The sequence below is a fragment of the Micromys minutus genome, assembly GCF_963924665.1.
Source record: "Micromys minutus genome assembly, chromosome: 6".
In the NCBI taxonomy this organism is placed as follows: Eukaryota; Metazoa; Chordata; class Mammalia; order Rodentia; family Muridae; genus Micromys; species Micromys minutus.
Genome location: NC_137975.1, coordinates 73,583,790 through 73,611,630, shown reverse-complemented (window position 1 = coordinate 73,611,630; position 27,841 = coordinate 73,583,790). Strand labels below are relative to the sequence as shown.

The 27,841-nt window shown below is 40.2% G+C and overlaps 3 protein-coding genes across 3 annotated transcripts; all 3 read right to left on the bottom strand.

Moving 5' to 3' along the window:
* Nucleotides 1-601: 601 nt before the first annotated feature.
* LOC308421880 (vomeronasal type-1 receptor 4-like) lies at nucleotides 602-1,695 on the bottom strand (the record flags this gene model as incomplete). Its single annotated transcript, XM_080918351.1, has 1 exon — nucleotides 602-1,695. Exon 1 carries the CDS (start codon nucleotides 1,670-1,672, stop codon nucleotides 602-604), a length of 1,071 nt encoding a protein of 356 aa, XP_080774477.1. The 5' UTR covers nucleotides 1,673-1,695.
* A 10,735-nt stretch (nucleotides 1,696-12,430) lies between these two features.
* On the bottom strand, nucleotides 12,431-13,394 carry LOC308421884 (vomeronasal type-1 receptor 4-like; the record flags this gene model as incomplete). The annotated part of the gene is made up of 1 exon (XM_080918354.1): nucleotides 12,431-13,394. The coding sequence occupies exon 1, from the start codon at nucleotides 13,325-13,327 to the stop codon at nucleotides 12,431-12,433; it is 897 nt and encodes a 298-aa protein (XP_080774480.1). The 5' UTR covers nucleotides 13,328-13,394.
* Nucleotides 13,395-26,161: 12,767 nt separating this feature from the next.
* LOC308421876 (vomeronasal type-1 receptor 4-like) lies at nucleotides 26,162-27,058 on the bottom strand (the record flags this gene model as incomplete). The annotated part of the gene is made up of 1 exon (XM_080918349.1): nucleotides 26,162-27,058. The coding sequence occupies one exon, from the start codon at nucleotides 27,056-27,058 to the stop codon at nucleotides 26,162-26,164; it is 897 nt and encodes a 298-aa protein (XP_080774475.1).
* Between the last annotated feature and the right edge of the window lie 783 nt (nucleotides 27,059-27,841).

The following is a 27,841-nucleotide window of genomic DNA, read 5'->3' as shown; positions in this document are numbered from 1 at the left end:
TCTGTAAGATCTTTTCTATGGATGGATAATTACAAATACCTTGACATAGCCTAAAATAACCACATGGTGCTAATATTTAGCAAGTACAAAGCAAGGTAAAATGGTAAGAAAATTTTGAGTGTGATTAGCTTACTATGAATTCTGATAAAATTTATAACCTTTATCTGCATGTTTCAAGTCGTGTTAATAGCACTACCAGTTTTATAAATCCTAGTTATATTATTTTATTCAGTGCTGGAGACATGTCTCAGCTGCTAAGAGGACTGGCCTGATTTCATGCAACCCAGGTTTAGTTCACAGAAACTACTTATTACTTCAGAACCATCTGTCAAATCCAGTCAGACACGGGATATTTGGTGATCTCTTCTATCCTGTACAGGCTTCAGGAATTCACATGCTACATAGTCATAAATGTAGACAAACTATTCATATAATAAATTAATAAAAAAGCTAAAACATAAAATTCCGTAAAAATAGCCAATGAAGAAAGAGATTTGTATATTATTGTAATTTGCTAAGATTAACCTCAGTGCAAGACTTGAGTAACCAAGATTATTGTTTGAGAAAAACACATGCCTAAACTGCTTTGTGGGATTCTGTCTTATCCACAATATTGCAGAACTGAGAGGTGTTTCTTCCTTGTTGAACATATAAGTGAGAGACATTGTCTCAGTTTCTTTAATTGAGAATGCCAACATTCAACCAGAAGCCCATCCCTGTGAATCAGCACCAGGGGGCTAAATGTTGCATAACCAAGGGTCAAAAGTTCTCGAGGATTTACCATTAATGCACTGTCCCTGGAAGAGAGACTTAAAATTAGAGAAAAGGCACAATCTGTCCAGTAGAAGAAAACAAAACAGAGCATCAGAAGGAGGACGCTTTGAGCAGCTCTCAGCTCAGGGGGAGTTCTGTAGAGAAGCTTGGAGTTCTGAAGGTAGAGGACCTGCTGGTGGTGCTTGTGGAGAAGAAACACCATGTAGCCACTGGCCCCTCCCATGGCACCCTGGAACACTGAATCTCTCAGGACCATGAGGGTGAGAAAAATCCATTTTATGTTCTTACTTGGTAACATGAAATAACAATAGTTGTCATCACTCTTAAGCTGTGATATATTCAGACTTGTATTTCCGATGGAATTGATTAGATTCATATTTATTAATGCATTGAATATCCAAAAGAATGAGAAGAATGGAAGGATGTGCCATGCAGACTTTATCCTGAGCCTCTTCAACCCAGATGCTCTGGGACTGATGATGATGGCCTGGACCACAGTGAGGAGACTGCTGGTGCAGAGGGAGAGGCCATGAGCCACCCTCTCCAGGAAAACAATGATCTTACAGCCTAAGTTATCTAAGAAGTTTCTCAAACCAAAAGCTACAATAGTCTTTGGCAATCCTTTTGCAAGAAGGATTACAATGTTTGTAGAAGCCAAGTGAATAAGAATCAGGTGTATGGGTTTCTTCTCAGAGCCTCCCCACCAACGGACCGTATAATTCACAGAAACACACATGTTCCCCAGAATGCCAAGCATGGTCAGGAAGAGAAAAAGTATTTTCTTAATTAACTTCAAGATCATTTCTTTCTTCCTTGTATGCAGGATGCAAATACATTTTAAATAAAGCATCAGTAATGACAAATGTGGATCTGAACAGCATATTTTGCATAATAGCATTTTAAGTGTTCAAGAGGCAGTGGTGGATGAAGGTGGCAGGTGAGGTCTCAGAAAGTCCCACCCCTCTTCCTGTGGACTCTGATTTCACGTGTGCTGACATGTGTTTGGTAACTGGTTGAAATATAGACTTTTAATAGAGATTTTAATTTGATAGCTCTACACTAATAAAACCGACATGTTCAAGCTTGTGTGTGTGTGTGTGTGTGTGTGTGTGTATGTGTGTGTGTGTGTGTGTGTGTGTGTGTGTGTTTGCATTTATGCATTATCCTTGTTAACTCCCAGCATAGTTGAGTCGAACTTGAAGTCTTTCTAAACAAAATTTCTTCCTCTTTCTCACTGTATGTCTTCATACTTCTCCACCCAATTCGCAAAGCCAGAGGCTCATGCTGACCTGTCTGCCTTCCCCACATCACACACAGACACTGGGAGACCCTGCTCAGCACCTGCAGAATCTTACAGTTGCTTTACCCTTCACATCTCTCCTCCATTGCTCTATATTCCCTTCTTATCTGCATCTTCATTAGTACAACAATATCTAGATTTGTGTTTGGCCACTATGTTTGTATCTTGTATTTCTATATTTTAATATTTAAAAATGTTTATATTGACTATTTTTGTGATTTCATTTTAGAAAAATAGTCAGTGGGTTATCTTTTTAAGGCAGTTCTCTGTGTCAATATGAATAATCCTTTAGGTTAAACCTGAATCACCAAAGATAACCTGAAAAATTCATGGAACTGTGGTTTGCCGCTATGAAGGCTATCTAGCTGAGCTCTGGAGGGCTTCCTGGGATAGGAGGTAGCAGAGAGCCGTGATTCCAGTGGATGCCTTTAGTGCATGTGTGACCCACATGAGTGAGTGGCCTCAGGGCATCTAAGGGTCACGGAGCAGCTCTGTACCAGGGGATGATGATGTAGAGAAAAGAAGGGGATTGAAGAGGTGTGAGGTGCTGCCATGAGAAGAGTGAATGAGCTCTCAATATGACTGTATGCAGCACAGTAGGTTGGAGTTCACAGTTGTGAGCAGGGACCCTCCCATCTAAGAGGACATGGTGGCATTTGCCTCTGGGGACCTTGTAAGCAGCAGTTATGTTGTTTCCTTTACAACCTGCTTCTCCTCCTGTTCCTTTGTCAGGCAGACTGCTTTGTCCTATATCGGCACAAGCCGATTTCAGAACTTAGAACTCTGATGTTATCGTTCATGTTGTGGAGTTCCATTCTCATATCTTGGATATTTTTGGTAAACCTTGTACACCTTTCCTACAAAAAGAGCAATCTGGATTCCTTCAGTATCTCCATAGGTTTGTATGTTCTGAATTCTTGGAATGTCTCTGTCCCCTGCTCTCCATCCTGTCAAACTCATAAGATTATTTAAATGTGTATAACCTGCTGATCACACACTTGGTATATGTGAACCTGGTTTTTTCTCTAGGTTTGTGTCCAGCTGGCTTCATGACTGTAAAAGTCAGTCATTGCTTTTCATCTGCTCCTCTACGGCATCTTGGAAATTACAACATCATCCTAAATATCTGAACACACTGAATAATGCTCTGGATATGAATACCAAGGATATCAGCATCATTAGCAGATTTAACATAAAAATTAAGTGTTTAGCTAGTGATTGGAACCTGTAAAAACCTTGCTATCAACTCATAATAGGAAATATAGAAAGATGGGTTGGACTTATGTCTACATAGATGGTGATAAGCTGCCTGGGTCTAATCCCCGAGCCTTGGGAGGGTTGCAGCATCCACTCTAGTTTTCTAAGAAGAACAGACAAAAGCAGAAGCAGTTTATTGCTCTTTGCTGCTTAGCAGTGGGATGAGCTGTTTCAGGATGTAGTTAGTTCACAGCCCGACTTGGTTATATGGTGATGGTAACTGTTAGTCCTGTGATCAATCTGTCTACTTACCCAGCAGGTATGCAGTGACTCGGTGACAAGTACGCATAGATGTTTGAGATAAGATCCAAAGAAGGTTAGGATGAATACAGAAGGAAAGATTTTCAATTAGGAATTCAATGTTGCTGTAAAGAAAACACGTGTTGGTAAATAAAGCTTAGATACATGATACATGTATAGATACATGAAAAGCTTAGATACATGATACATGTATAGATACATGAAAAGCAGAAACCCACAAGTTTTACAAAACTAGTGACGCTGTTGGAGTCCCAATACCAGCAAACGTGAAGGTTAAAATATAGGAATTTTGGTTTGTTATTCTTTTCCTTTCTCCCTGTGTAAACCAGGCTAGTATTCAACAATTATTTTGCCTCAGTTTCTCTTGTGTTTACCTTACAGGAGTATATCATTATGCTTGTCTCAAATGTTTGATAGTTACCAAAAAAATCTTCTATATCTTACTGATTCCTTCAAAAATGGTAAGGACAAAACCTTAGGCAAAGACCCACCCAGAGCTCGGTCCTCACCTGAGCCTGAGGATGAATAGTGATGCCTCAGCATTTCTGTCTCATTTCCATATCTCCTGCCACTTGTCTTCTTTGATCTTTCTGGTCCCAGAGACCAGCCTTATCAGGGTCAGAAGGAAAGTGGAGAACCCGAGGCTCACACAGTCTCTCAACTCCTCCCTGTCTTAGTCAGAGAGAGACTTCAGCTGTAATGCCTCTCTCAATGCACAGCTGAGGGGATGAAGATCTTACCTGTGTGTTCTCACCTGGACCTCTGTGGTGCAGTCAGGCTCTGGGGCAGCTCTGGGAAGGTGACACTTGCCAGGTCATATTTGTACTGTCTGCATCTGTGGGGCTCTTGGCTGCCATCAGGTGCTGCAGACTTCAGGTTTCATGTTGTCACAGTGTCAGGAAGGTCACTGCAGGGCCTCGGTCCCTGAAGTACAGCTTCCCTCCCTCCCATAGTTACTGCATCTGTTTTGCTCAGAAGTTATTTCCAGCTTAATTAGTGTTTAATTATTTTGAGAGGAAGGATGTGGGGTGAGAAAATGAACAGCTAACCAAGCTCTGTGTACTGAGCTTCCTGCATCCCCAGAGGACCTCCCGTATGCTCAGTCAGGCCCCGCGCTTCCTGCTACAGTCTCTTTGGGCTCATATGTACCCTGTTTAGTTGATTCAGGGCTCCTTGTTCTCCAGATTTTCTCCATCCTCTTTGGCTCTTACAATCTTTTTGCCTCCTCTTCCAAAAGATCCCCTGTATGCTGAGGGGAGGGATACTTTCAAGGCCTCCCAGATAGATTCTCTGTCTATTTTTTTTTTTTTTTTTTGGCCTGTGGATCTCTGTATTTGTTCTATCTGCTGCCAAAGGAAGCCTCGTTAATGAAGCCTGGATAACACACTAGTCTATGATCATAGAAGAATATCATTGGGAGTCATTTTACTGAACTATATATTTTGAACACTAGGAATATTTGGTTTTACTGTGAGTCTGTGAGCTATCTAGTCTCTGGTTCTTACTCACACAAGCAGTGTTGGGTATGGGTTCCTTCTGTTGGAGTGGGGCCTTAAGTAACATCTCACATTGACTGGCTAGTCCCGTAAGTTCTGTGTTACCACTGTCCTGGGATATTTTCTGGCAGGACAAATCGTAACTCAAAGGTTTTATGGTTGAGCTGGTATCCATGTTTCTCTTGTTTGAGGGCTGAAAAAGTACCTTCCCTCATCAAATAGTTTAGAAGTACAGTGAAGACTTATGTAGGCACCAGCCAAGTGTCTCCATGTCCAATGAATTCTGTGGGATTGCTAATGAAGCCCTGAAATTAGTTTTAAGAGGGTTACCCTTTTTTCTTACCAAATGCTGGGTTCTTTGGGGACTTTTGTGGAATACCTTTGGCAAACAATTCACCTGAATGCAGCCCAGTCTGACTACACTATATGCAGGAGTGCGGGCTAGATGGTGCATTGGAGCCTTACCTGGAGTATTAAGCTCACATAGCACTCTTTGAAGAAGAATCCACATCTATGTGCTTTCTTGTGTATTTTGATCATTATTCATGATCTTTCAGGCACTTGGATTGTATTAATAATATATTTATCCTTACAAGTTTCATTATCCCTTGGAAACATCACCATGTAACGACCAGAGGAGACCCCTCTGCAGCTGGGAGTAAGCTACTGTCACTGATCAACTCTGCTCTGCCTTGAAAGCTGAACCCAGATGAACTAGGTTTCCTGACACCCTCTTTCCTCATTTTTCCTCTATGCACATTATTTATGGAGAGCCCTCAACATATACTATATAGGCTTCTTTGCAGATTCAGTGAACTGAGGAATGTATTCTTAATATAAACCAGCAGCATGTCTGTAAGAACCATTCTTTAAAAGTAATCATTATTAGTGTGTATCTTTGTGTCTGCTTTTCATTAAATTCTCTGTGTTACTGTACTTTATTATGTTTTAGGTATTCAACTATGAATTTAATCTCTTGTATCTACCAAGAGCCAAGCTTTAGAATGACAAATGGCTTTAGAACTCATGGAATGCAGCCCATTAGTTGGCACAGCCAGGGTGGGTTTGCCTTGGAGAGGCATGGACCTGTAAAGTATGTGTTTGGAGGATTTCATGCTTTTGTGGAATTCTGTTCTGCTTCCCGTCACATCTCTTTTAATCTTAGAATTGTATGAAAACTCTAAGGGGGCTTACAGCCCCTCACTGGGAACTCAAATAGAAGTCAAGCTGGACATCTGCTTGTGTTGGAGGATGAGTGGGTGGGTGGGCACTAGGTCTAGCCCATGTACACTATTTGGTTGGTAGTTCAGTCATTGGGAACCCTCAAGAATACAGGCTAGTTGACTGATGGCCTTCTTGAGGATTCCCTATACCTTCTGGGTTCCTCAGTCCTTCCCCCATCTGTGACACAAGACTTGCCGAGTTTGGTCTAATATTTTGCTGTGAGTCTCTACATCTGTATCTGTTGGGGGAAGTTTCTCAGAGGATAATTATGCTAGGCTCCTGTCTGAATCCAGGCTGACAGGTACAAACAGCCTGAGGATCCAAGGCAGTTGAAGGGGGAAGTCAGGTCTTCAGTGTGTCCCTATTGATCCTCTGAGGACAGCTCAGCATGTCCCCCCACAAATTGGAAGGGCTTGCCACCGCATTCATTTATGTCCATCTCCCACAGAGCACTTGTGTATCCAGGCCAGCAGGGATAAATATAGATGCCAGCATTGACTTCATATAGTGTATCATTGCAGTAAGGCTTTGACTAACAATGAGGCAGCAAAGTGCAGGTGAATCCAGTAACTGTGCAGTCATCATAGCAGCTGTTTCCTCCAGGTACCATCTACCTCCATGGAAGTGTGGCTGACTGGCACACTCATTAATTTCACAGTGGCCTCCACGGAATCTAGGTGCATAGTTACAAAAGCCCCAAGAGCATCCTGACAAATGGTGCCATGTATACATGGCTGTGATCCACATTCCTCAATTCCAACTCACAGTTCACACAAGAACACTCTTGAACACAGATTCATGTATCTTTCTATTTCATTCATACGGCCTCATTCATTCAGGGATCAGAAGCACATTCATCCATTTCTACATCATAACGCCTGCCTTGGTGTCCAGGCACATGGCCCTGGCAAGACTGGCTATTAATGACAACAGGAGCCATTACTTCTCTCCTGGCACACAGCCCCATTGTAAGGGCTGAAAGCACACTCACTGTGGTCTGCCTCACAGAACCTTCCAGCATTAACAGCAGAACAAATACAGACAGGATGTTCAGAGTCATTATGGCAGGTGATTCCATGTTGGCAGGCATTCCCTCCACAGGCATTAGTGGCAGTTTCACAGGTCAGACCTCTGTACCTAAGAGGACATGTGACACAGGAAGGTCCCTTTCTTCTGGTATAGTCACACAAGTGGCAATTCCTTGGCAGAAACTAGAGAAGCAAGGGTCTTTTAGATCATCACAGTCTTAATCCAAATTATTGACTCTGTATAAAAAACAATTGTTGACTCGTGGAAAACCCCTACACATAGAATTGTTTTGGCAAGAATTTAAGAAACACCTGGTATTGTTTGTATTGCAAAATGAATCTTGGCACCTCAAGTCACAGAGAGACTAATTACAATTCTCTCCACCTGAGGCAAGAGAAGACAGCCTAGTTAAGGGAGTATAGGATTCATTGGCAGGCAACAGAATCAGGGTGAGCCCTTGCTCCAGGAGTGAGTTGTTGGGAGACCCACATAAAGACCATGCTGCAGATCTGATACATATTGTGTGTATGTGTGTGATGGGGCGAGGTCTAGCCTTCGTATGCTCTTTGGTTGGTGGTTCAGTTTCTGGAGGCCCCTGAGGGTACATACAGATTTGTTGACTCTGTTGGTCTTGTTTTAGAATCCCTATCCACACCGGGTTGGTCACTGCTTCCCTTAACTTTTTCACAAGATTTCCTGAGCTTGGTCTAATGTTTGGCTTCACATCACTCCGAGTGCTTCTGTCAGCTGCTGGGTGGAGTTTCTCAGAGGACAGTTGTGTTAGGCTTGTGTTTGCAAGTATAACAGAGTATCATTAATAGTGTCAGGGATTAATTCTTGACCATAGGATAAATCTCAGGTCAAGCCAGTCATTGGTTGGACATTCTCTCAGTTTCTGTGACATCTTTGTCCCTGCACTTCTTGTAAGTAGGGCAAATATTGGATATAGATATGTGTAGGTGGATTGGTGTCCTTATCCCTACACTGCAAGTCTTGCCTGACTACAGGAGATGGTCACTTCAGGCTCCTTATGCCCAATGCTAGGAGTCTCAGCTAGAGTCACCCCATTAGCTTCCCTGGAGCCTCCACAATCCCTTGTCTCTAGTGCATCCTAGAGATGCTCTCCCCAACCCATTGCTGATTTCCATTCACTGTCCTGCCCCTTCTTGGCCCCACCTACATCTGATTTCCCTGCCCCCCCTCCAATTTGCTTTCTAGTCATATCTCTTACCAGTTTCCTCTATCCCTCTACTTCCAAGGACAATTTTGTTTCTCCCTCTGAGTGAGATTCAAGCATCCTCCCTTGAGCTCTCCTTCTAATTGAGACTGCATGAAACTGAAAAGTTTCTGGAAGGTAAGGACACCATCAATAGGACAACACAACAGCCTACAGATTTTTCACCAGCCCTATATCTAAGAAGGGGATAACAGGGAATAATACTAAAAATATGTAAAGAACTCAAGAAGTTAGACATCAACAAACCAAATAACCCAATTTAAAATGGGGTACAGAGCTGAAGAGAGAATTCTCAACAGATAAATCTCTAATGGCCAAGAAGCACTTAAAAAATGTTCAAAGTCCTTAGTTATTAGGGAAATGAGAAACAAAAGACTCTGAGATTCTACCTTACACCTATCAGAATGGTTAAGATAAAAATCTCAAGTGACAGGAATGCTGGTGGGGATGTAGAGCAAAGGGAACATTCTTCCATTGCAGATGGGAGTACAAGCTTGTCCAGGAGCTCTGGAGCAATCTGGAGAAGTCTGGCGGTTTCTCAGAAAGTTGGCAAGACTTCTACTTCAAGACCCAGCAACACCACTCCTGGGAATATACCCCAAATATCCCACAAGGAAACTTGTTCATAGCAGCCTTCTTTGTAGTAGCCAGAAACTGAAAACAACCCAGATGCTCTTCAACTGAAGAAAGAATAAAGAAAATGTGGTTTTACACAATGGAATATGTCTTAGTCAGGGTTTCCATTCCTGCACAAAAAATCATGACCAAGAACCAAGTTGGGTAAGAAAGGGTTTATTCAGCTTATACTTACATATTGCTGTTTATCACCAAAGAAAGCGAGGAGTGGAACTTAAGCGGGTGAGGAATCAGGATCTGATGCATAGGCCATGAAGAGATGTTACTTACTATCTTGCTTTTCCTGGCTTGCACAATTTGCCTTCTTATAGAATCCAAGAGTACCAGCCCAGGGATGGCATTACCCACAACGGGCTGGGCCCTCCCACATTGATGACTAGTTGAGAAAATGCCTTACAGCTGGATCTCATGGAGGCATTTCCTTAGCTGAGGCTCTTCTCTCTGTGATAACTCCAGTTTGTGTCAAATTGACACAAAACCAGCCAGTACAGAATACTACTCAGCTGTTAAATACAAGAACACTGTGAAATTTGCAGGCAAATGTGTAGAATTATGCACACTTTTTACCCTATTTGGGGGGAGTAGATGTTTTAAAATATTGTCCTAGGAAAATCTTATCACAAGGAAAATTTTAGGGTAAAGTTTCTCAGGCTCAGTATGGCCAGACAACTATATTTCTGACTATATGAGGATCCAGGCAAAAGCAGGATTCGCAAATAGAGGGCTTCTGAGGGCTGTAGGCTGCATTCCACACATTTAAAGCTCCAGGCTCTTTTGTATTTACATTGCACCTGTTAGTAAAATCATGTGGTATTTGTCTAAATGTAGTTGAGTTATTTCATTTAGTGTAATGTCCTACAGGTCTATGCTAGTGATATACAATGTGTCCAGCATAAAGAAGTGATAAGGCTTGAGACGATGTTTATACTTTCCAATTGCCAAATCTCTTGTGTGTTTCCTGAAGGGGATAATTGAGTTTAATTTACAGGTTACCTCCTCTATCCTTCATGTATTTAAACATGATCGTTTCTATCCTGTATTAAAAATTTTAATTTATGGTCCAATCAAAACTTTGTCTTATTTTATCCAATATTCTCTGACCTTTCAAGAGAAATGTAAAATAGCAACTCTATGTGCCATTCAGAGTCTAGACTATCCTTTTTCATGCTGTTTCCAAAGTTATACATGTTCTATTTACAAGTTAAAAATTTTTAAATTAAATTTAATGTTTACTTTGTGTGTGTGTGTGTGTGTGTGTGTGTGTGTGTGTGTGTGTGTGAGTATGTGAGTATGCAAAGCACGTTGAAGTCTGCTTTCTTCTTCAGAGACAGATCGGATGTCTGGGTGTCAGCAGGTGATTTTACTCAGAGTCATCTCTCCAGCCCCCTGTTTATTATTACTGTTGACAATCCTCTCCATCACTCAGATTAAACACATCTTTCTTTCATCCTTTTCCATGTTGCCATGTCACATCCTTTAGAGTCAAACTACACACAATGATTTAGAAGGTTGATTTACCTGTTTTTTTTTAAACGTTAGATACTTAGGAAATAGCTTTAGCATAAGAGCTATAAGAATAACATTAGTAATGTACATTGTCTACAAACAAATCACATTTAATAAGAAAGACAGGGAAGTAAAGGGATGGCTAAATAACTTGTTACTCTTTCAGAGAACCCTGGATCCGTTTTCATCATCCACTTAATGGGACTTATGACTGCCTTTAGCTCTAGTTACCTTGGATCCAATACCCTCTTCAGGTCTGCATGGGACCTTTACATATGTGGCATATACTCACAGAGAAACATAGACATAAATAAAAACAAACATATTAGAAAATCAAGCTATCTAATAATCTATAGCACAATACAATACACATCACCCATTTAAAAGTTTTGTATGTCCTACTAAAGCACGCAAAATATTAACACCTATTTATAGTCTAAAGTAGATCCAGGATGAATCCACCTTGTTTACAAGTGATCTACGACACGACAGACAATTTTTATGAAAATTAGGCATATACCTACTTCTAAACATATTAAAATATCATGTTCAACGATTATATCAATAAATAATTTTTAAAATGTGCTCTTTAGAGAGAACCACAAAATAACATTGTATGGATCCAATTTAAGGAATGATGTGGTGAAAGCCTCATTGGAATGAATGTAGAGTCAGGTCTCTTCGCAGCTCTTTGGTGGTGAGGAGCTGGATAGTGCTGTGGAGAGCACCTGGGATTAATGAGGGGCAGCTGCTGCTGAGAATTGGCCTGCTTCAGTCAATAACTGATTCATCCTAAGCATCAAGATATCTCCACACTTTTTAATCAACATCGAAACTATACAGAGATGAAATGAAACTTTACTGTGTATTGATTATCAGCATTGATTATCTAGTTTATCCCATATGTTTAGTCTTCGTTCTCGCAGATCACCTTCATGAATATAACACCAATTAAAAGGCTCAGGACATTTAAGTTCTATGACTAGTGCATTGGGTTCCTACTGACTGAACGTATGTCATTCATTCAAAATTCCGTCAAGTGTTTTCTACAGATGGATACTCACATACACTTAGAAACAGCCTAAAATAACCCAATGGTATGGAATTCACAACATCAGGTAAAAGATAAAGAATATTTAGGACTGACATGATTATATCAGTATGATATTCGATAATATTGATGAATTTTACCTACATGGTTCCACTCTTGGTAGGAGTAAAACCAGTGTTACAAAGCCTGGATAAAATGACTTCCTCAGCGCTGAAGAGATGAGTAAGCTGCCAAGAGCACTGGCTGGGCTTCCCAATTTCAATTCACAGCAACAGCACATTAGTTCAGAACCATATTAATGAACCCCAGTTAGCAACAGCGTGTTTAATGATCTCTTCCAGGTAGGACAGGCTCCAGGCATGCTCATGCTACACAGTCACAAATGCAGTCAAACTATTCGTACACAGCCAAGTAATACAAAAATAGAAATGTCAAAAACAAAGTCCTGTAAAAAAGAGTGGTCAATGGAAAATTAAGTTTTGCACATTATTTATTTTGATAATATTATTCTCAGTGCAAGTCTTCAGTCACCAGGATTATTGATTAAGAATATACTCATTCCTAAGATGTGCAATTTTTTTTCTTACTCACACCATTGCAGAGCTAAGTTTTTTTCCTCACTTGTTAAACATATACATGAGACATTTTCCCAATGTTTCCTACTGAGCATGCCAGCATTCACTCAGAAGCCCATCCCTGTGAATCAGCACAAAGGGGCTAAAAGTTGCATAACCAAGGGTCAGAAAATCTCGAGTATTTACAATCAAGGTATTGACCTCTGAAGAGAGACTTAAAATTAGAGAAAAGGCACAATCAGTCCAATAGAAGAAAGCAAAACAGAGCATCAGAAGGAGGACGCTTTGAGCAGCTCTCAGCTCAGGGGGAGTTCTGTAGAGAAGCTTGGAGTTCTGAAGGTAGAGGACCTGCTGGTGGTGCTTGTGGAGAAGAAATGCCACATAGCCACTGGCCCCTCCCATGGCACCCTGGAACACTGCATCTCTCAGGACCATGAGAGAGAGAACAATCCATTTTATTTTCTGACTGGGTAACATGAAATAACAATAGTTGTCATCACTCTTAAGCTGTGATACATTCAGTCTTGTATTTGTAGTGGAGTAGACTAGGTTCACACTAATCAAACCATTGAGTATCCAAAAGAATGAGAAGAATGGAAGGATGTGCCATGCAGACTTTGGCCTGAGCCTCCTCCACTCAGATGCTTTGGGACTGATGATGACCGCCTGGACCACAGTGAGGAGACTGCTGGTGCAGATGGAGAGGCCACGGGACACTCTCTCCAGATAAACAATGATCTTACAACCTACGTCATCTAGGAAGTTTCTCAAACCAAAAGCTGCTATTGTCTTAGGTAATCCTTTTACAAGAAGGATTATTATATTTGTAAAAATCAAATGGATGAGAATAAGGTGTATGGGTTTCTTCTCTTGGCTTCCCCACCAAGTGAACATATAATTCACAGAAGCAGACATGTTTCCCAGAGTGCCAAGAATCATCATGAAGAGAAAACATATTTTCTTAATGAACTTCAAAATCATTTTCTCTTTCCTTGTATACAGAATACAAATACATTTTAAAGAATGAATCAGTAATACTAGAGATGGATCTGAACCATATATTTTACACAATAACATTTTCTGGTGTGCAAGAGGTAGTGGTGGACACATATAATATTGCAGATGAGTTCCCTCTTTTTGTGGACTATTATTGTGTGTGTTCTGACAGGCATTTGGCAATTGGTAATCAAATCTCAAGTTTTAAATGAGAATGTTATCTTTAGCAAAATTGGCTTGGTTAATTGTTTGTGTGTCTGTCTGTCTGCATGTGTGCATTATTCTTGCTACCTCTCATAATTGTTAAATTGAACTCCATGTTTCCCCAGCCACAATTTCTTTGTCTGTTTCTCATTCTATTTTATCTGATTTATCCACCCAGTCCCAAAGCCTGCGGCTCACCCTGAACCTGTCTGCCTTCTCCACATCACACAAAGACCTTTGAAAACTCTACTGGTCAACACCTGCAGCACATCTAGGAGTTTGTAACTTTATCTGCCAAGTGTATTCTCCTCTGTTTAATATTCATTTCATATTTTCACCTTGATTAGCCTAAAATGTATAGATCTACATTTGGTTCATAGTTTTGTATCTTCACTTTCTACATATTTTAAAAGCTTTTATATTGGCTGTCCTGTGATTTCATTCCATACAAATATTTGCTAGGTAGGGTTTTAAAGTAGCCCTCAATATTAAGTCAAATTGAATAATCCTTCCATGTAAGGCCCCACGGTTAAAGCGGAATCATCAAAAGATATCCTGGAAATTTATATGACCAAGGGGGATGTCTGTACTCACGAGAGATATCTAGCTGAGCTCTGGAGTGCTTCCTAAGACAGTGGATAGCAGAGCTGTGACCCTAGTAGAAGACTTAGGACATTTGTGACACAACTGAGTGCCCTCAGGGCACCTAAGGGAGCATGGGGCAGCTCTGGACCAGGGGATGGTGATGTAGATGGAAGAAGTAGATTGATGAGGTGTGAGGCGCTGTGGTGAGAAGAGTGAATGAGTTATGAGCTCTCAATATGGCTGCATGCAGCACAGTAGGTTGGGGTACACAGTTGTGAGCAGGGACCCTCCCATCTAAGAGGACATGGTGGCATTTGTCTGGGGGGGGGGCTTGTGAGCCATGGTTACATCAGTTTGCTTTACAGCCCGCTTGTCAGGAAGCTGCTTTGTTCCACATCAGCCCAAGCTGATTCTAGGACTTAGACCTCACCAGACTTTTATTCTTTGTGTTTGAGAGCTCCATTTCCACTTCACAGGGATTTATGGTCAGCCTTGGGCCCCTTTTCTAAAATAAGATCAATCTGGATGCTCCAGTGTCTCCATGGGTTTGTATATTCTGAGTACTTGGAATACCTCTCTTACCTGACCCCCTTCCTGTTAAACTAAGAGTACATTATTTAAACCTCTATATTCTGCTGATCTCACACTTAGTTTGTATGAACCTGGTTTTCCCCCTCTAGGTTTGTGTCCAGGTGGCTTAATGACTCTAAAGATCAGTTATCATCTTTTGTGTGCTCCTCTACTGCACCCTGAAAATCACAACATCATTCTAAATATCTGAGCACAGTGAATAATGCTCCAAACATTAATTTTAAGCTCATTCATTAACATATATACAATTAAAATTTAGTGTTTATTTAATAATTATAATTGGTAAAAATCCCTGCCATTAATTAACTTCTAGCTATGATGAAAATTATTAATTGTTTTGTTTCTGTAGTGTTTGCTTTCCTGGGCATTCCTTCTTTTTTAGTCATCTCTTTCCTTTTCAAACTTTAAATCGTATTTGAGATTAGCTTCTAATCTTTTAATAATCAATTCCTGCTACTAAAGTGGCCTTTCAGCTGAGGGACAGAGATGATTCATCTCCTACATCATCTTCAGGAATGCTAGAAAAGAAAATTTAAAAGATGGGATTGACTTGTGTCCAGATAGATGGATGAAAACATGTCTGGGTCTAGTCCTCAAACCTTGGGAAGGTTACACCCATCTGTTAATCCCAGTTCATTAGAAAGAAGCAAACAAAAATTAAAACAGTTTATTGCTCTTTCCCGCTTGGCATTCAGATACAATTAAGATGAGCTGTTTCAGGATGTACTAGTTCACAGCCTGGGCTTTTATAGACAGAATTCTCAAGATGGTAAAGGCAACTGTTACTCTAATGGCTTACTCTTCTGTAGGGGCACCAGGCATACAATGACTGACATTGAGATTAGTATGTATAACATCATCTGATAAAATCGAGAAATCATAGCAATGGACACAGAAGAAAAAGCTTTAAATCAGCTTCAAATTAGAATTCAAAGTTATTATTTATAGAAAATGTGCAAATATTTGAAAGGTGAAAATGCATCAAAAGCAACATATTCAAATCCTACAAACACAAATGACACTGAGTCACAATGCTGGTTTGTTTTCCTTTTTTTCTTGTTTGTTCAGAGACAGAATCCCCCTGTGTTAACCAGACTAGCTTTCAACAACTTTCTTGGCTCAGTCTCTCTAGTGCTGATGTTACAGAAGTGTATCCTTAGGCTTTTCTCAAAATTTTGATACACATCTTCTCCATCTTACAGATTTTCTTTAAAAAATATGAAAGGAATGTTAGACAATGCCCCACCCAGAGCTCTTTCCTGACTCCAGCCTGAGGATGGACAGCGATGACCCAGCATTTCTGTGCTATTTCTGTGTCTCCTTTGACTTTTATGGACCACCATTGTCAGGGTCAGAAGGAAAGTGGAGAACCCAAGGGTCACAGAGTTTCTCAACTCCTCCCTGTCTTAGTCAGAGAGAGACTTCAGCTGTAATGTATCTCTCCATGACACAGCCTGAGGGGATGAAGATCTTACCTCCGTGTTCTCACCTGGACCTCTGTGGTGCAGTCAGGCTCTGGGGCAGCTCTGGGAAGGTGACACTTGCCAGGTCATATTTGTACTGTTTGGACCTGTGGGGCTCTTGGCTGCCATCAGGTGCTGCAGACTTCAGGTTTCATGTTGTCACAGTGTCAGGGGGAAGGAAGGCCACTGCAGGGCCTCAGTCCCTGAAGTACAGCTTCCCTCTCTCCCATAGTTACAGCATCCACTTTTCTCAGAAGTTATTTCAAGCTTAATTAATGTTTAATTATTAATTATTTTTGAGAGGAAGTTTCTGTGTACTGAGCTTCCTGCATCTCCAGAGGACCTCCTGACTCATTCAGGCCCCGTACTTGCTGCTTTAGCCTCTGTGAGCTCAAATGTACTTTGCTTAGTTGATTCAGAGGGCCCTGTTCCCCTGGTGACCTTCATCTTCTCTGTCTCTCACAATCTTTCTGCCTTCTTTTCCAAAAGATTCCCTGTGTTCTCAGTGGAAGGATTAACAGGCACATCTCATATATACTCCCTTTCTGCTTAATATTATGCTGTGTGTTTCTATATTCTTCTCTCCTGCTGGGGGGAATGCTCTCTGATGATAAGTCAATAACACACTGATTTATGAGTATAGAAGAATATCATTGGGAGTCATTTTGTTGATACTTAAAAAATAGTACTATTTGGTTTTACCCTAGGTCTGTGAGCAATCTAGTCTCTGTTCTGACTCACCCGAGCAGTGTTGAGTACGGGCAGAATAGACTATAGGCGTCAGTTTTTGTGGTTGGGTTGGTGTCCATGCTTCTCTTTCTGAATCTCTTAAGAGCACCTTCCACACAAAGAGTTTAGAACATAGGGGTAAAGACTTTATATAGGCACCAGCTCCATGTGTCCGTGTCCAAGGAGTTGTGTGGGTGCTGTCCTGGACGATAGGTCCATGACGTCAGTTTCTAAGAGCAACCCTTTGAGTTAGCAACAGCCTGGATTAAAAATTTTTATAAGAAACCCTTGGCACAGAACTCTACTGAATTCATCTCTGTCTTAATACTGGAATCCTCACCTGACTACAAGAGATGCCCAGTATAGACTTTATATTCCCCATCACCGGGAGTCCTCATTAGAGTCATCTTTATAGACTCCAAGAACACTGCACTGGATTTCCATATCACTACCCAAATACACCCCAGTTCTAGCCAGTCAAATTCTTGCCAAATTCTTTCTCTCTCCCATCTTTCCCTCAACTTTTTCCTCCTGTTCCTGTCCCCTCATGGCCACAGTTCATCTGTAAAATCTATTTAAGATTTATTTATTTAAGATTTATTTGTTTAAGATTTATTTATTTATTTATTTATTTTGTACACAGTGTTTTGACATCATGTATGCCGTCATTTCAGAAGAGGGTACCAGATCTCTTCATTGATGATTATGAACAACCATGATGTTGCTGGCAGTTGAACAGCAACTAGTACTCTTAACTGCTGAGCCACCTCTCCAGTCCTTCATAAAATGTATTTTATTTTCCCCACCCAGGGAGATCCATGGGTCTTTCCTAGACCCTTTTCTCTTCCTAGCCTCTCTTGGTATACAGGTTGTAGCTTGTTTATTTTCTTGAAAAGCTAATATCTACTTATAAGTGAATATATACCATACTTAGTTTTCTGGGTCTGAATTACCCAGATAGTTTTACTTGCTACCATTCCTTATAATGAGTCATGGTTTGGGCCCGAGGCCTCTGACTTGTGCTACACTATCAATACTGAATCCTCATGGGGACACCTCTTGGATATCATGTTGTTGTCCTGTGTCTGGATATTCTGCAGCTTTGGATTTGCATGACCTGTACCTTAATGTAATCCAGTAGTTCATAGATGGGGTAGATATTCATGTGAGCTAACTCAAATCTTTATTTTTATTTTTATTTTTTTAGTACGTAATAGAGTTTATTCAGGTCATGGGAGGGTTAAGAGGGTGGTAGAGGCAGAGAGAGAGAAGTAGAGGAGTAGAGGCAGGCCATGAGCACGTGGGAGAGATGGGGGAAGGAAAGGGAAGAGGGAGAGCAAGGCTGCAAGAGCACAAGAGCAAGAGAGGCCAAGAGAGACAGGAGGGGTCAAGCAGCTCCTTTTATAGTGTCAGGTCACTGGGGCGGAGCATACCTGGCCACTGCTGGGTAATTGAGGGGTGGGGTATACCTGGCTATTGCTAGGTAACTGAGGGGTGGGGTTTACAGAATCCCAACATTCCCCCATTTTTGTTTAATTAAAAAAGAAAAATTAGAGGCAATGGTGGACCAGGAATAGGGTCGTTGTGATCTCTGAACTGCTTCATGCTTGTTTGGGGCGATGTTTTTAGAGAGTCCAGAAAAGTGGGGGTAGGGATATTTGTCTAGTCTTAAGAGTTGGCTGTTTCTTTGTTGTCCAGGGTCTGTGGAACCATCTGAGGATAGGTCAGAAGTAACAGGTTCAGTGGAAGCGTCTGTGTCTGCGAGAGAAGGCTGAAGCATCTGTAGGTTGCTTCTCTGGAGCTGTTGTAGATGTAATAAGCACCTGGACTTGACAAGATGCTGGAACACACATATGTATACATTATAGGTAGAGATTAAGTGGCCTTGGCAGTAGAGTGGTAGCTGAGTTGTTCGGCCCAACATCTCTCGTGCCAGTGCTACCAGGGTTAGTTCTTCTGTTTGCCCAGGCGAGAGGCAGGGCCAGCCAACTTGTCTTTTGTGTCAACTCACTCCCTGTGGGCCTGTGCACATGGTATCAGGACCAGCTCTACTGTGCTGCCCAGGTAAAGTGCAGGGGCATTCTACCAAGTTCTGCAGCCTATGGGGAGAAGGGTCAGCTCTGTTCAGCTCTCAGACATCAACATGGCCCCAGGCATCTGCCCAGACCAGGGATGTCCACATAGCTTTTAGTGGTAACATGGGCAACAGACATAGACATAAACCCTACTACTGCTGGGCCCCAGACCCAGACATAGCCTAAGGCAGCAACATGGGCCTCATGTGGCAGCATAGGTTGTGTACATCAGATTGCTTTTTAGAGATTTCTGTAGAGATTTCTGGTATGCTGTTAAACTGCTAGTCGGAGATATCTCAAATTTTTATATAGGTACTTATTGTTATGAATTCTCCTATTAGCACCACTTTCAATGTATCCCATAAGTTTGAATATGCCACGTATTCATTTTCTTTAAGATAAAAAGTCTTTAATTTTGTGGTAGATTGACATGATACAAAGGATCATTTCAAATTATTTATATCTATTAAACTTACTTTGTGTCTGAGTATGTGGTCCATTTTGGGGAGTGTTCTGTGAGATACTGAGAAGGAGATATATTCTTTATTTTCAAAATTAGTTTATTTATTTATTTTAAATCCTGATCGCTGCCCCCCCCCCCATCGCTTCCATCCTGTAGTCCCTTTCCTCCATCTTCCCTTCTCCTCTGATCGAATGGAGGTCCCTGTGGATGTCACCCAATTCTGACACTTCAAGTCTCTGCAGGGCTAGGTGATTCTTCTCCCACTGAGGCCAGACAGACCACTGAGTCAGAGAAACAGATTCCACAAACAGGCAACAGCTTTCGGGGGAGCCACCCCGACTCCAGTTGTTTTGGACCCACATGAAGACTGAGCTACACATGTGTGGATGGAACTAGGTCCAGCCTATGTATGCTCTTTGGTGGTTCAGTCTTTGAGAACCCCCAAGGTTCCAGCATAGTTGCCTCTGTTGATCTTCCTGTGAAGTTCCTTTCGCCGTTGGGGCTCTCAATTACTCCCTCAAACACTTCCATACAAGTCCGTACTGTTTGTCAGTGGTCGTCTGTATCTGTCTTTCTGAGTCAGCTGCTGGGTGGAGCCGCTCAGAGGGCAGTCATGTTAGTCTCCTGCCTGCAAGCACAACTAGTATCATTAGTATGTCAGGAGCTGCTGCTTGCCCATGGGATGGGTCTCAAGTTGGGCTGGTTATTTGTGGGCCATTCCTCAGTTTCTGCTTCACTCCATATTTCTGCATTTCTTGTAGACAGGATACATTTCGGGTCAAAAGTTTTGTGGGTGAGTTGGTGTCCCTGTCCCTTTACTGTGGTTCCTGTTTGGCTATAGGAGGTGACCTCTTCAGCTCATTTATCACTTGTGCAAAGGATGTCTACTGAGTTAATTTTATATCCAGTAACTTTACTGAAGTTGTTTATCAGCTGTAGAAATTCTCTGATAGAATTTTTGGGGTTATTTATATATGCTATCATATCATCTGCAAATAGTGATACCTTGAATTCTTTGCCAATTTGTATCCCCTTTATCTCCTTTTGTTATTTTATTGCTCTAGTTAGAACTTTGAGTATTATATTGATTAGATATGTGGAGAGCGTGCATCCTTGTCTTGTTCCTGATTTTAGTGGGATTGTTTCAAGTATCTCTCCATTTAATCTGATATTGGCCTTTGGTTTGATGTATATTGCTTTTATTATGTTTAGGTATGGGCCTCAAATTCCTGATTTCTCCAATACTTTCAACATGACAGAGTGTTTTGTTTTGTCAAATGCTTTGTCAGCATCTAATGAGATGATCATGTTTTTTTTTTCTTTGAGTTTGTTTATATAGTGGATTACATTAATGGATTTTCATATATTGAACCAACCATCCCTAGGATGAATGAAGCCTACTTGATCTTGGTGAATTATGGATTTATGTGTTCTTGGGTGTGGTTTATAAAAATTTTATTATTTTTGAATTGATATTCATAAGCAAAATTGGTCTGAAGGTCTCTTTTTTGTTTGAGTCTTATGTGGTTTAGGTATCAGAGTTATTGTGGTTTTATATAATGGATTAGATAGTGTTTCTTCTGTTTCTATTTTATGGAATAGTTTGAGGAGGCTTGGTATTAGCTCTTTTTCATATTCTGATATAATTATGCACTAAAGTCATCTTGACCTGGGCTTTTTGAGTTGGGAGGTTTTTCATGACTTCTATTTTGCTAGAGAATATGGCAGGCCTGTTTGCATAATTTACCTGCTCTTGATTTAACTTTGGTTCTTGATATATGTCCATAAAATCATCCCTTTAATCTAGATTTTCCAATTTAGTTGAATATAGGTTTTTGCAGTAGAATTTGTTGATTTTTTTAATTTCCTCAGTTTCTGTTGTTATGTCTCCATTTTCATTTCTGTTTTTGTTAATTTTGATACTGTCTCTATTCCCTTTCATTAGTTTGGTTAAGGGTTTATTTGTTTTGTTGATTTTTTCAGAGAACCAGCTTTTGATTTTGTTGATTGTATTATTTTCTTTGTTTCTGATTGGTTGGTTTCATCCTTTAGTTTGTCTATTCTACTCCTCTTGGGTGTGTTTGTTTCTTTTTGCTTTAGAGGTCTCAGCTGTGCTATTAAGTTACTAACATAGGATCTCCACAATTTCTTTATGAAGGCACTAAGTGCTATAAATGTGTCCCATAGTTTTGGGTATGCTATGTCATCATTTGCATTAAATTCCAGGAAATCTTTAATTCTCTCTCTCTCTCTCTCTCTCTCTCTCTCTCTCTCTCTCTCTCTCTCTCTCTCTCTCTCTGTCCCTCCCTCTCTCTCTCTCTCTCTCTCTCTCTGTCCCTCTCTCTCTCTTTCTCTCTCTCTCTCTCTCTCTGTCCCTCTCTCTCTCTCTCTCTCTCTCTCTGTCCCTCTCTCTCTCTTTCTCTCTCTCTCTCTCTCTCTCTGTCCCCCCCCCTCTCTCTCTCCTTTTTTTCTCTTACCAAGTAATCACTGAGATGAGAGTTGTTCACTTTCAAATGGTATGTATTTTCTATTGCTTTTGTTTGGTTGTTTTGTATGGTTTTCTATTGCTTTTGTTGTTATTGAAGTCTAGCTTTTGTCCATAGTAATCTGAAAGGATGCATGGGATGATTTTAGTCTTCTTGTATCCATTGTGGCTTATTTAGTGACTGATTACACAGTCAATCTATAAAAAGTGCCAGGAGGTGCTGAGAAGAAGATATATTCTTTGTTTTTATGGTGAAATGTGTATGTGTGTGTTAAATCTGTTTAGTTCATAACTTCTGTTAATTTCAGTGTATCTTTGTTTGATTTCTGTTTAAATGATCTTTCCATTAGTGAGAATGGAATGTTGAAATCTCTTACTATTATTGTGTGAGATTCAATGTATGTTTTGTGCTCTAGTAAAGTTTCTTTTCTGAATGTGGGTGCCTTTACCTTTGGGGTAAAGATGTTCAGAATTGAGACTTTCTCTTGGTAGATTATTCCTGTGATGAATATGAGGTGTCCTTTCCCATTTTACTTGATAACTTTTGGTTGAAAGTTTATTTACTGGACATTAAGATGGTAACTTCAGCTTGTTTCTTGGGATCATTTGCTTGGACGACTTTTTTCTAGCCTTTTACCCTCAGGTAGTCATTGTCTTTGTTATTAAAATTTGTATGCAACAAAATGCTGAATCCTGTTTGATTATCCAATTCATTAGCTATGTCTTTATTTGGGAATTGCGTCTGCTCATATTTAGAAATATTAAAGACAGGTGAGTCTTAATTTCTCTTATGCTTGTTGCTATAGGTGGCATTATGTGCATTTGATTCTTTCCTATTAGCTTTGTTTTTCCTTTGGCATAGGTACCCTCTTTTTGTTTGTGTTTTCCTTCTAGAATCCTCTGTAGGACTAGATTGGTCCATAGATATTACTTATATTTGGTTTTGTCCTGGAATATTTTGGTTTATCTCTCTATGTTGATTGAGAATTTTGCTGGGTGTAGTAACCTGGGCTGGCATTTGGGTTCTCTTAGTTCTGCATGACCTCTGTCTAGGTTATTCTGGCTTTTAGTGTCTTTGTTGAGAAATTTGGTGTAATTCTGATAGGTCTGCATTTTATGTTACTTGCAGTGTTTGCCTTGCAGCTTTTATTATTATTATTTTTGTTCTGTGCATTTAATGTTTGATTATAATGTGATGAGAGAATTTTTTTCTGGTCCAATCTATTTGGTATTATATAGGCTTCTTGTAAGCTTACAGCCATATGTCTTGGAGGAGTTTTTTTTCCTATAATTTTGCTGAGGATATTTTCATATCCTTTGAGCTGGGAATGGTCACTCATTTCTATTCCTATTATTCTTAGATTTGGCATTTTATTGTTTTCTAGATTTCCTGAATGTTTTGGGTTAGGAGTTTTTTATGTATTGAATTTTCTTTGACAGGTGTGTCAATATCTTCTAAGGTATCTTCTATTCATGAGATTCTTCTATCTCTCGTATACTTTTGGTGTTGCTTACTGACCTTTTTCCTAGGTTCTCCATTTTAAGGGTTGCCTCCATTTGTGTTTTTCTTTATTGTTTCTACTTCTACTTTTAGATTATGAACTGACTTGTTCAATTCCTTTGCCTGTTTGATTCCTGCATTTCCTTAAGGGAGTCATTTGCTTCCTCTTTAAAGGCTTCTCTACCTGTTTACCTGTGTTTTCCTGTATTTCTTTCAGCAAGTTATTCATATCCTCCTTAAAAGACCATTATCTTCACGAGATAGGATTTTATGTCAGCTTTTTTATTTTCAGGTGTGTTGTATCCATGGCTTTCTGTGGTGGGAGAACTGAGTTCTGATGATGTCCAAGTTTATTGGCCTTTGCTGCTTATACTCTTGTGCTTTCCTCTTGTCATCTGGTTATCTCTGGTGTTAGCTGGCCTGGGTGTGTCTGTCTAGAACCTGTGTCTTGTATCTCTGGTTTGCTGCAGGTCTACTGGCAGGCCTGTGGCCCTGGCTGTAGCAGACCTCCTGTGAGGCCTTCAGATTTTGGCATCTTCAGAGAGACAGACAAACTGGTGATTTGTTGCCCTGTTTACAGCACATCTCCTAAGAGGCCTTCAGTTTGTTGGGTCTTCAGGGGAGCAAACAAGCTAGTGATCTTCCCCAGCAAACAGTGCAGGCCAGAAGCGGGAATGGAGTTCTTGGGGCAGGAGGGAATGGGTCCCTAGTTCAGTTGGATCTTTGGGGTTCCCAGCTACTGTGGTTGTTTGAAGGATCCCTTACCTGTTGCCCTGCTTGCAACAGAAGTCCTGGGAGGCCTTACAGGCTGTGGGGGTCTTCAGAGGAGCAGATTAGCTGGTGATGTTCCCTGGTGAAAGGCACAGGCCATAAGGGGAGTACAATTTGGGGAGGTTTTGGAGGGTTGTAGATCCCAAGTCCTGTGTCTTTTGGGCTCCTCAGGGTTCCAGATGCTGTAGTTGTTTAGGCAGGTCCCTTAACTATTGCCCTGAGTGTAGCAAAACTTCTGGGAGGCCTTCAGACTTGTTTGATCTTCAGAGGAGCAGACATGCTGGTGATGTGCTCCAGGAGAAGGCAAAGGCCAGAGGGTTAGTGGAATTGGGGGGGGGGCTGGAGTTCTGAGGAGTTAGGGGTCCTGAGTCTGCTGGGCTCATCAGGGTTCTCAGCTGCTGAGGTTGGTTGGGAGGGTCTCTTACCTATTGCTCTGTGTAACTCACAGGAGGCTTTCAGACTGTTTGGTCTTTAGAGGAGAAGACAAACTGTTAATCTGCCCCAGCAGGAGGCCAAGAAATGCTTGAAAAACTGTTTTGATAGTGTACAACCAAATTAAAACAAAAAAAATTAGTAGTTGTTCAATAGAGAAGTGAAACACCCAAGGACATAAAATAAAGAGAGAAACAAGCAGTGAAAGTCTCCACGCTAATTTCAATTTGTTCTTAAATGTGTGAAATCAATAAACGAATCAAAACTTGTTCAAGGGGACCTGATCAGATACCTTATTCTCAAAACTATGCAAATATGTTCTACACAAATATGATTTGGCTCCTATTTAAGAAACATATAGTTCAAATTATCATTTAATTGCTATCCAAGATGTTTTCTAGGTCCCCGAGACAGAGAACAGAATAACAGGCAACTCAAGGCAAAAACAATTTTTTTTTGAAAAAGAGGCACAAGTTTATTTTATACTTTGTCAGTTTAAGTTTTATGGAAATAGATAAATAACCCAATAAACTCCAGGAGGAAACTGAAATTTGTCTTTGTGTATTTCCATTAACGTAGGGTCTCTCAAATGAAGCAAGTACGCTTTCCTTTCTTTTATACTCTTTCCATGGATCACATTGTGGGTAATATGCAATTAAATTCTATTATTATACGTTGAACAGAAGTAGACAGCCTAGATTTTTAAATGAGTTATAAGCACATTTAAAGTATCATAGAGTAGCAGATTGAACTTTCCCATTCTTTAATATGTCCAATGAGGAAATCATAAAAAGATCTGTGTAACTGTCTTTATTTAACAAGCAAAAGATACTGTTACTAGATATTTGGTTTTAAAAATAATGCTGCAGTGTCTGAATGTCTTTGCTGTATGTCTGATATGTATAGTTTGAGAGATAAATGCAGAAAAAGCCCTGTGGCTAAGATAGACATGTTCAAACAGTAAATCCTAAGTGAGCCAGAGCTACATGCAGAGACTATCTGAAACATTCAAATTAGTACTGAAACAAAATAAACATAAACAATTATATATGCAATATGGAATTTAGGACTGAAAGTCATTATGCAGAATTTCTAAGATGTTTGTTTCTCAAAGTTTAATACAATGCATTGATTTTCATTATAATCGTTGTCCTATCAACAGTATAATTCAATGGAATTCATTATTACTGTTATACATTGCTCCTCACATGCACTGGTGGTATATTTCAATGGCTCTAGTGTGCTACCTGAAGTGATGATAATGGATGATCCTCTCTAGATACAAAAGCCTATTAGCTATTTCACAAAAGATGCCAATATGGAGAGATAGTTGAGGCTTTGAATTTTCCTCTGCCTCATTATTAGCTAAGCACCCTCACCAATTTGTGAGTGTAAATCTACCTTTATGTACTTGAAATATTTTTTAGATCATGTATTACATGCACAAAAAATAAAATTATCAAGTTTTCTATTTTACATGCTGAAATGGTCAATGGATATTTACCAAGGCCTAATCTCTATTACTGAGTGTGACAACATTTAGTCAGATGTCCATCTCTATGAATCAGCATGAAGGGGCTGAGAACTGCATAACCAAGAGTTAGGAACTCTGGAACATATAGTACTGTGGAATGATTCTCTATAGAAAAAGTAAAGTATAAAGAAATAAAGCAATCTGCCCAATAAAAGAAAAGAAAACACATCATCAGAAAAAGGACACTCTGGGCAGCTCTCAGTTCTGGGGGAGTTCTGTAGAGAATCTTGGAGTTGTGAAGGTAGAGGACATTCTGGTAGTGGTTGTGGAGAAGAAATACTATGTAGCCACTGGCCCCTCCCATGGCACCCTGAAACACTGCATCTCTCAGAACCATGAGGGTGAGAAAAATCCATCTTGTTATCCAGTTTGCAGGCAGAAAATAGCAATAGTTGCCAAGTTTCTTAAACTGTGTTATGTTCACACTATTGACATTTTTAATGTAATATGGTAAGTTCATGCTGATCAAGGAATTGAGTATCCACAGGCAGAGCAATGAGTAAAAAATGTGCTGTGGGGTCTTTAGTTTGAGTCTCTGCCACATGGAGTCTCTGGGACTGATGATGATGGCCTGGACCACTGTGAGGAGACTGCTGGTGCAGATGGAGAGGCCCCGGGACACTCTTGCCAGGTAGACAACAACTTTACAACTGGAGTCATTTAAGAAGTTTCCAAAATTAAAGGCTTCTATTGTCTTTGGCATCCCTTTCGAAAGAAGCATTATGATATTTGTAAGTGCCAAGTGAGCAAGAATGAGGTGTGTAGATTTCTTCTCAGTGCTTTGGAACATGTGCATGTAACTCACAAAAACTAAGCTGTTTCCAATGGTGCCGATTCCAGTGAGACAAAGGAAGACCGTGCCCTTGACAGGGTCCAAAACCATCCTTAGATCTGAAGCAGGAGTAGTTAGTCTCACAAATACCTTTTTGAGGAAATCATCAGTAAACCATGATATGTAAGAGAAAGTATCTTTCCAGTCAATTTATATTTTTGGAGGGTTAGGTGAGTTATGCTATATAGACTCAAATGCTATCATGAAGTCTTGTTTTCAAAAGTCTAAATTTCCAAGCAATATATTTAACTTGTACTACCAATTTGAATCTAGTTGTTCAAATATTGATATAACTCATCTGTGTTCTGGCTCAGCACGTCTACATTAACACCAATGGCTCCATCCAGTATTTTGTCAAGCATATTGTACTTCATTGTATAATACTGCTGTAGCTCAGTTTTGTAAATCCTGAGCTGTTATTAGCCTGTCTTCCTGAGCCTGTAAAGTTTTATTGTTTTAACATATTGAACACCTTTCAAATTTAACCAGATTTTGATTTTTACAGCCCTATTATATGCTCAGTGTTCTATTATGTCCTTCAATTTGATGAATGTAGAAATTTCTGTTTCTTCCTTCTTATTGTATATTATATGCTTAGTACCCAGTAGTTTTATAGTTACATATTAAAAGTCAAATTGATTCTATGATTGTATAATTTAGATTTTACATACATTTAGATTTTAAAATTAGGGGCTCAAGAGATGGCTCAGTGATTATGAGCACTGGCTGCTCTTCCATATGTCCTGAGTTCAATTCCCAGTTACTATCTGGTGGCTCACAAACATGTCTAATGGGGACTGATGCCCTCTTCTAGCATACAGGTGCACTCATGTA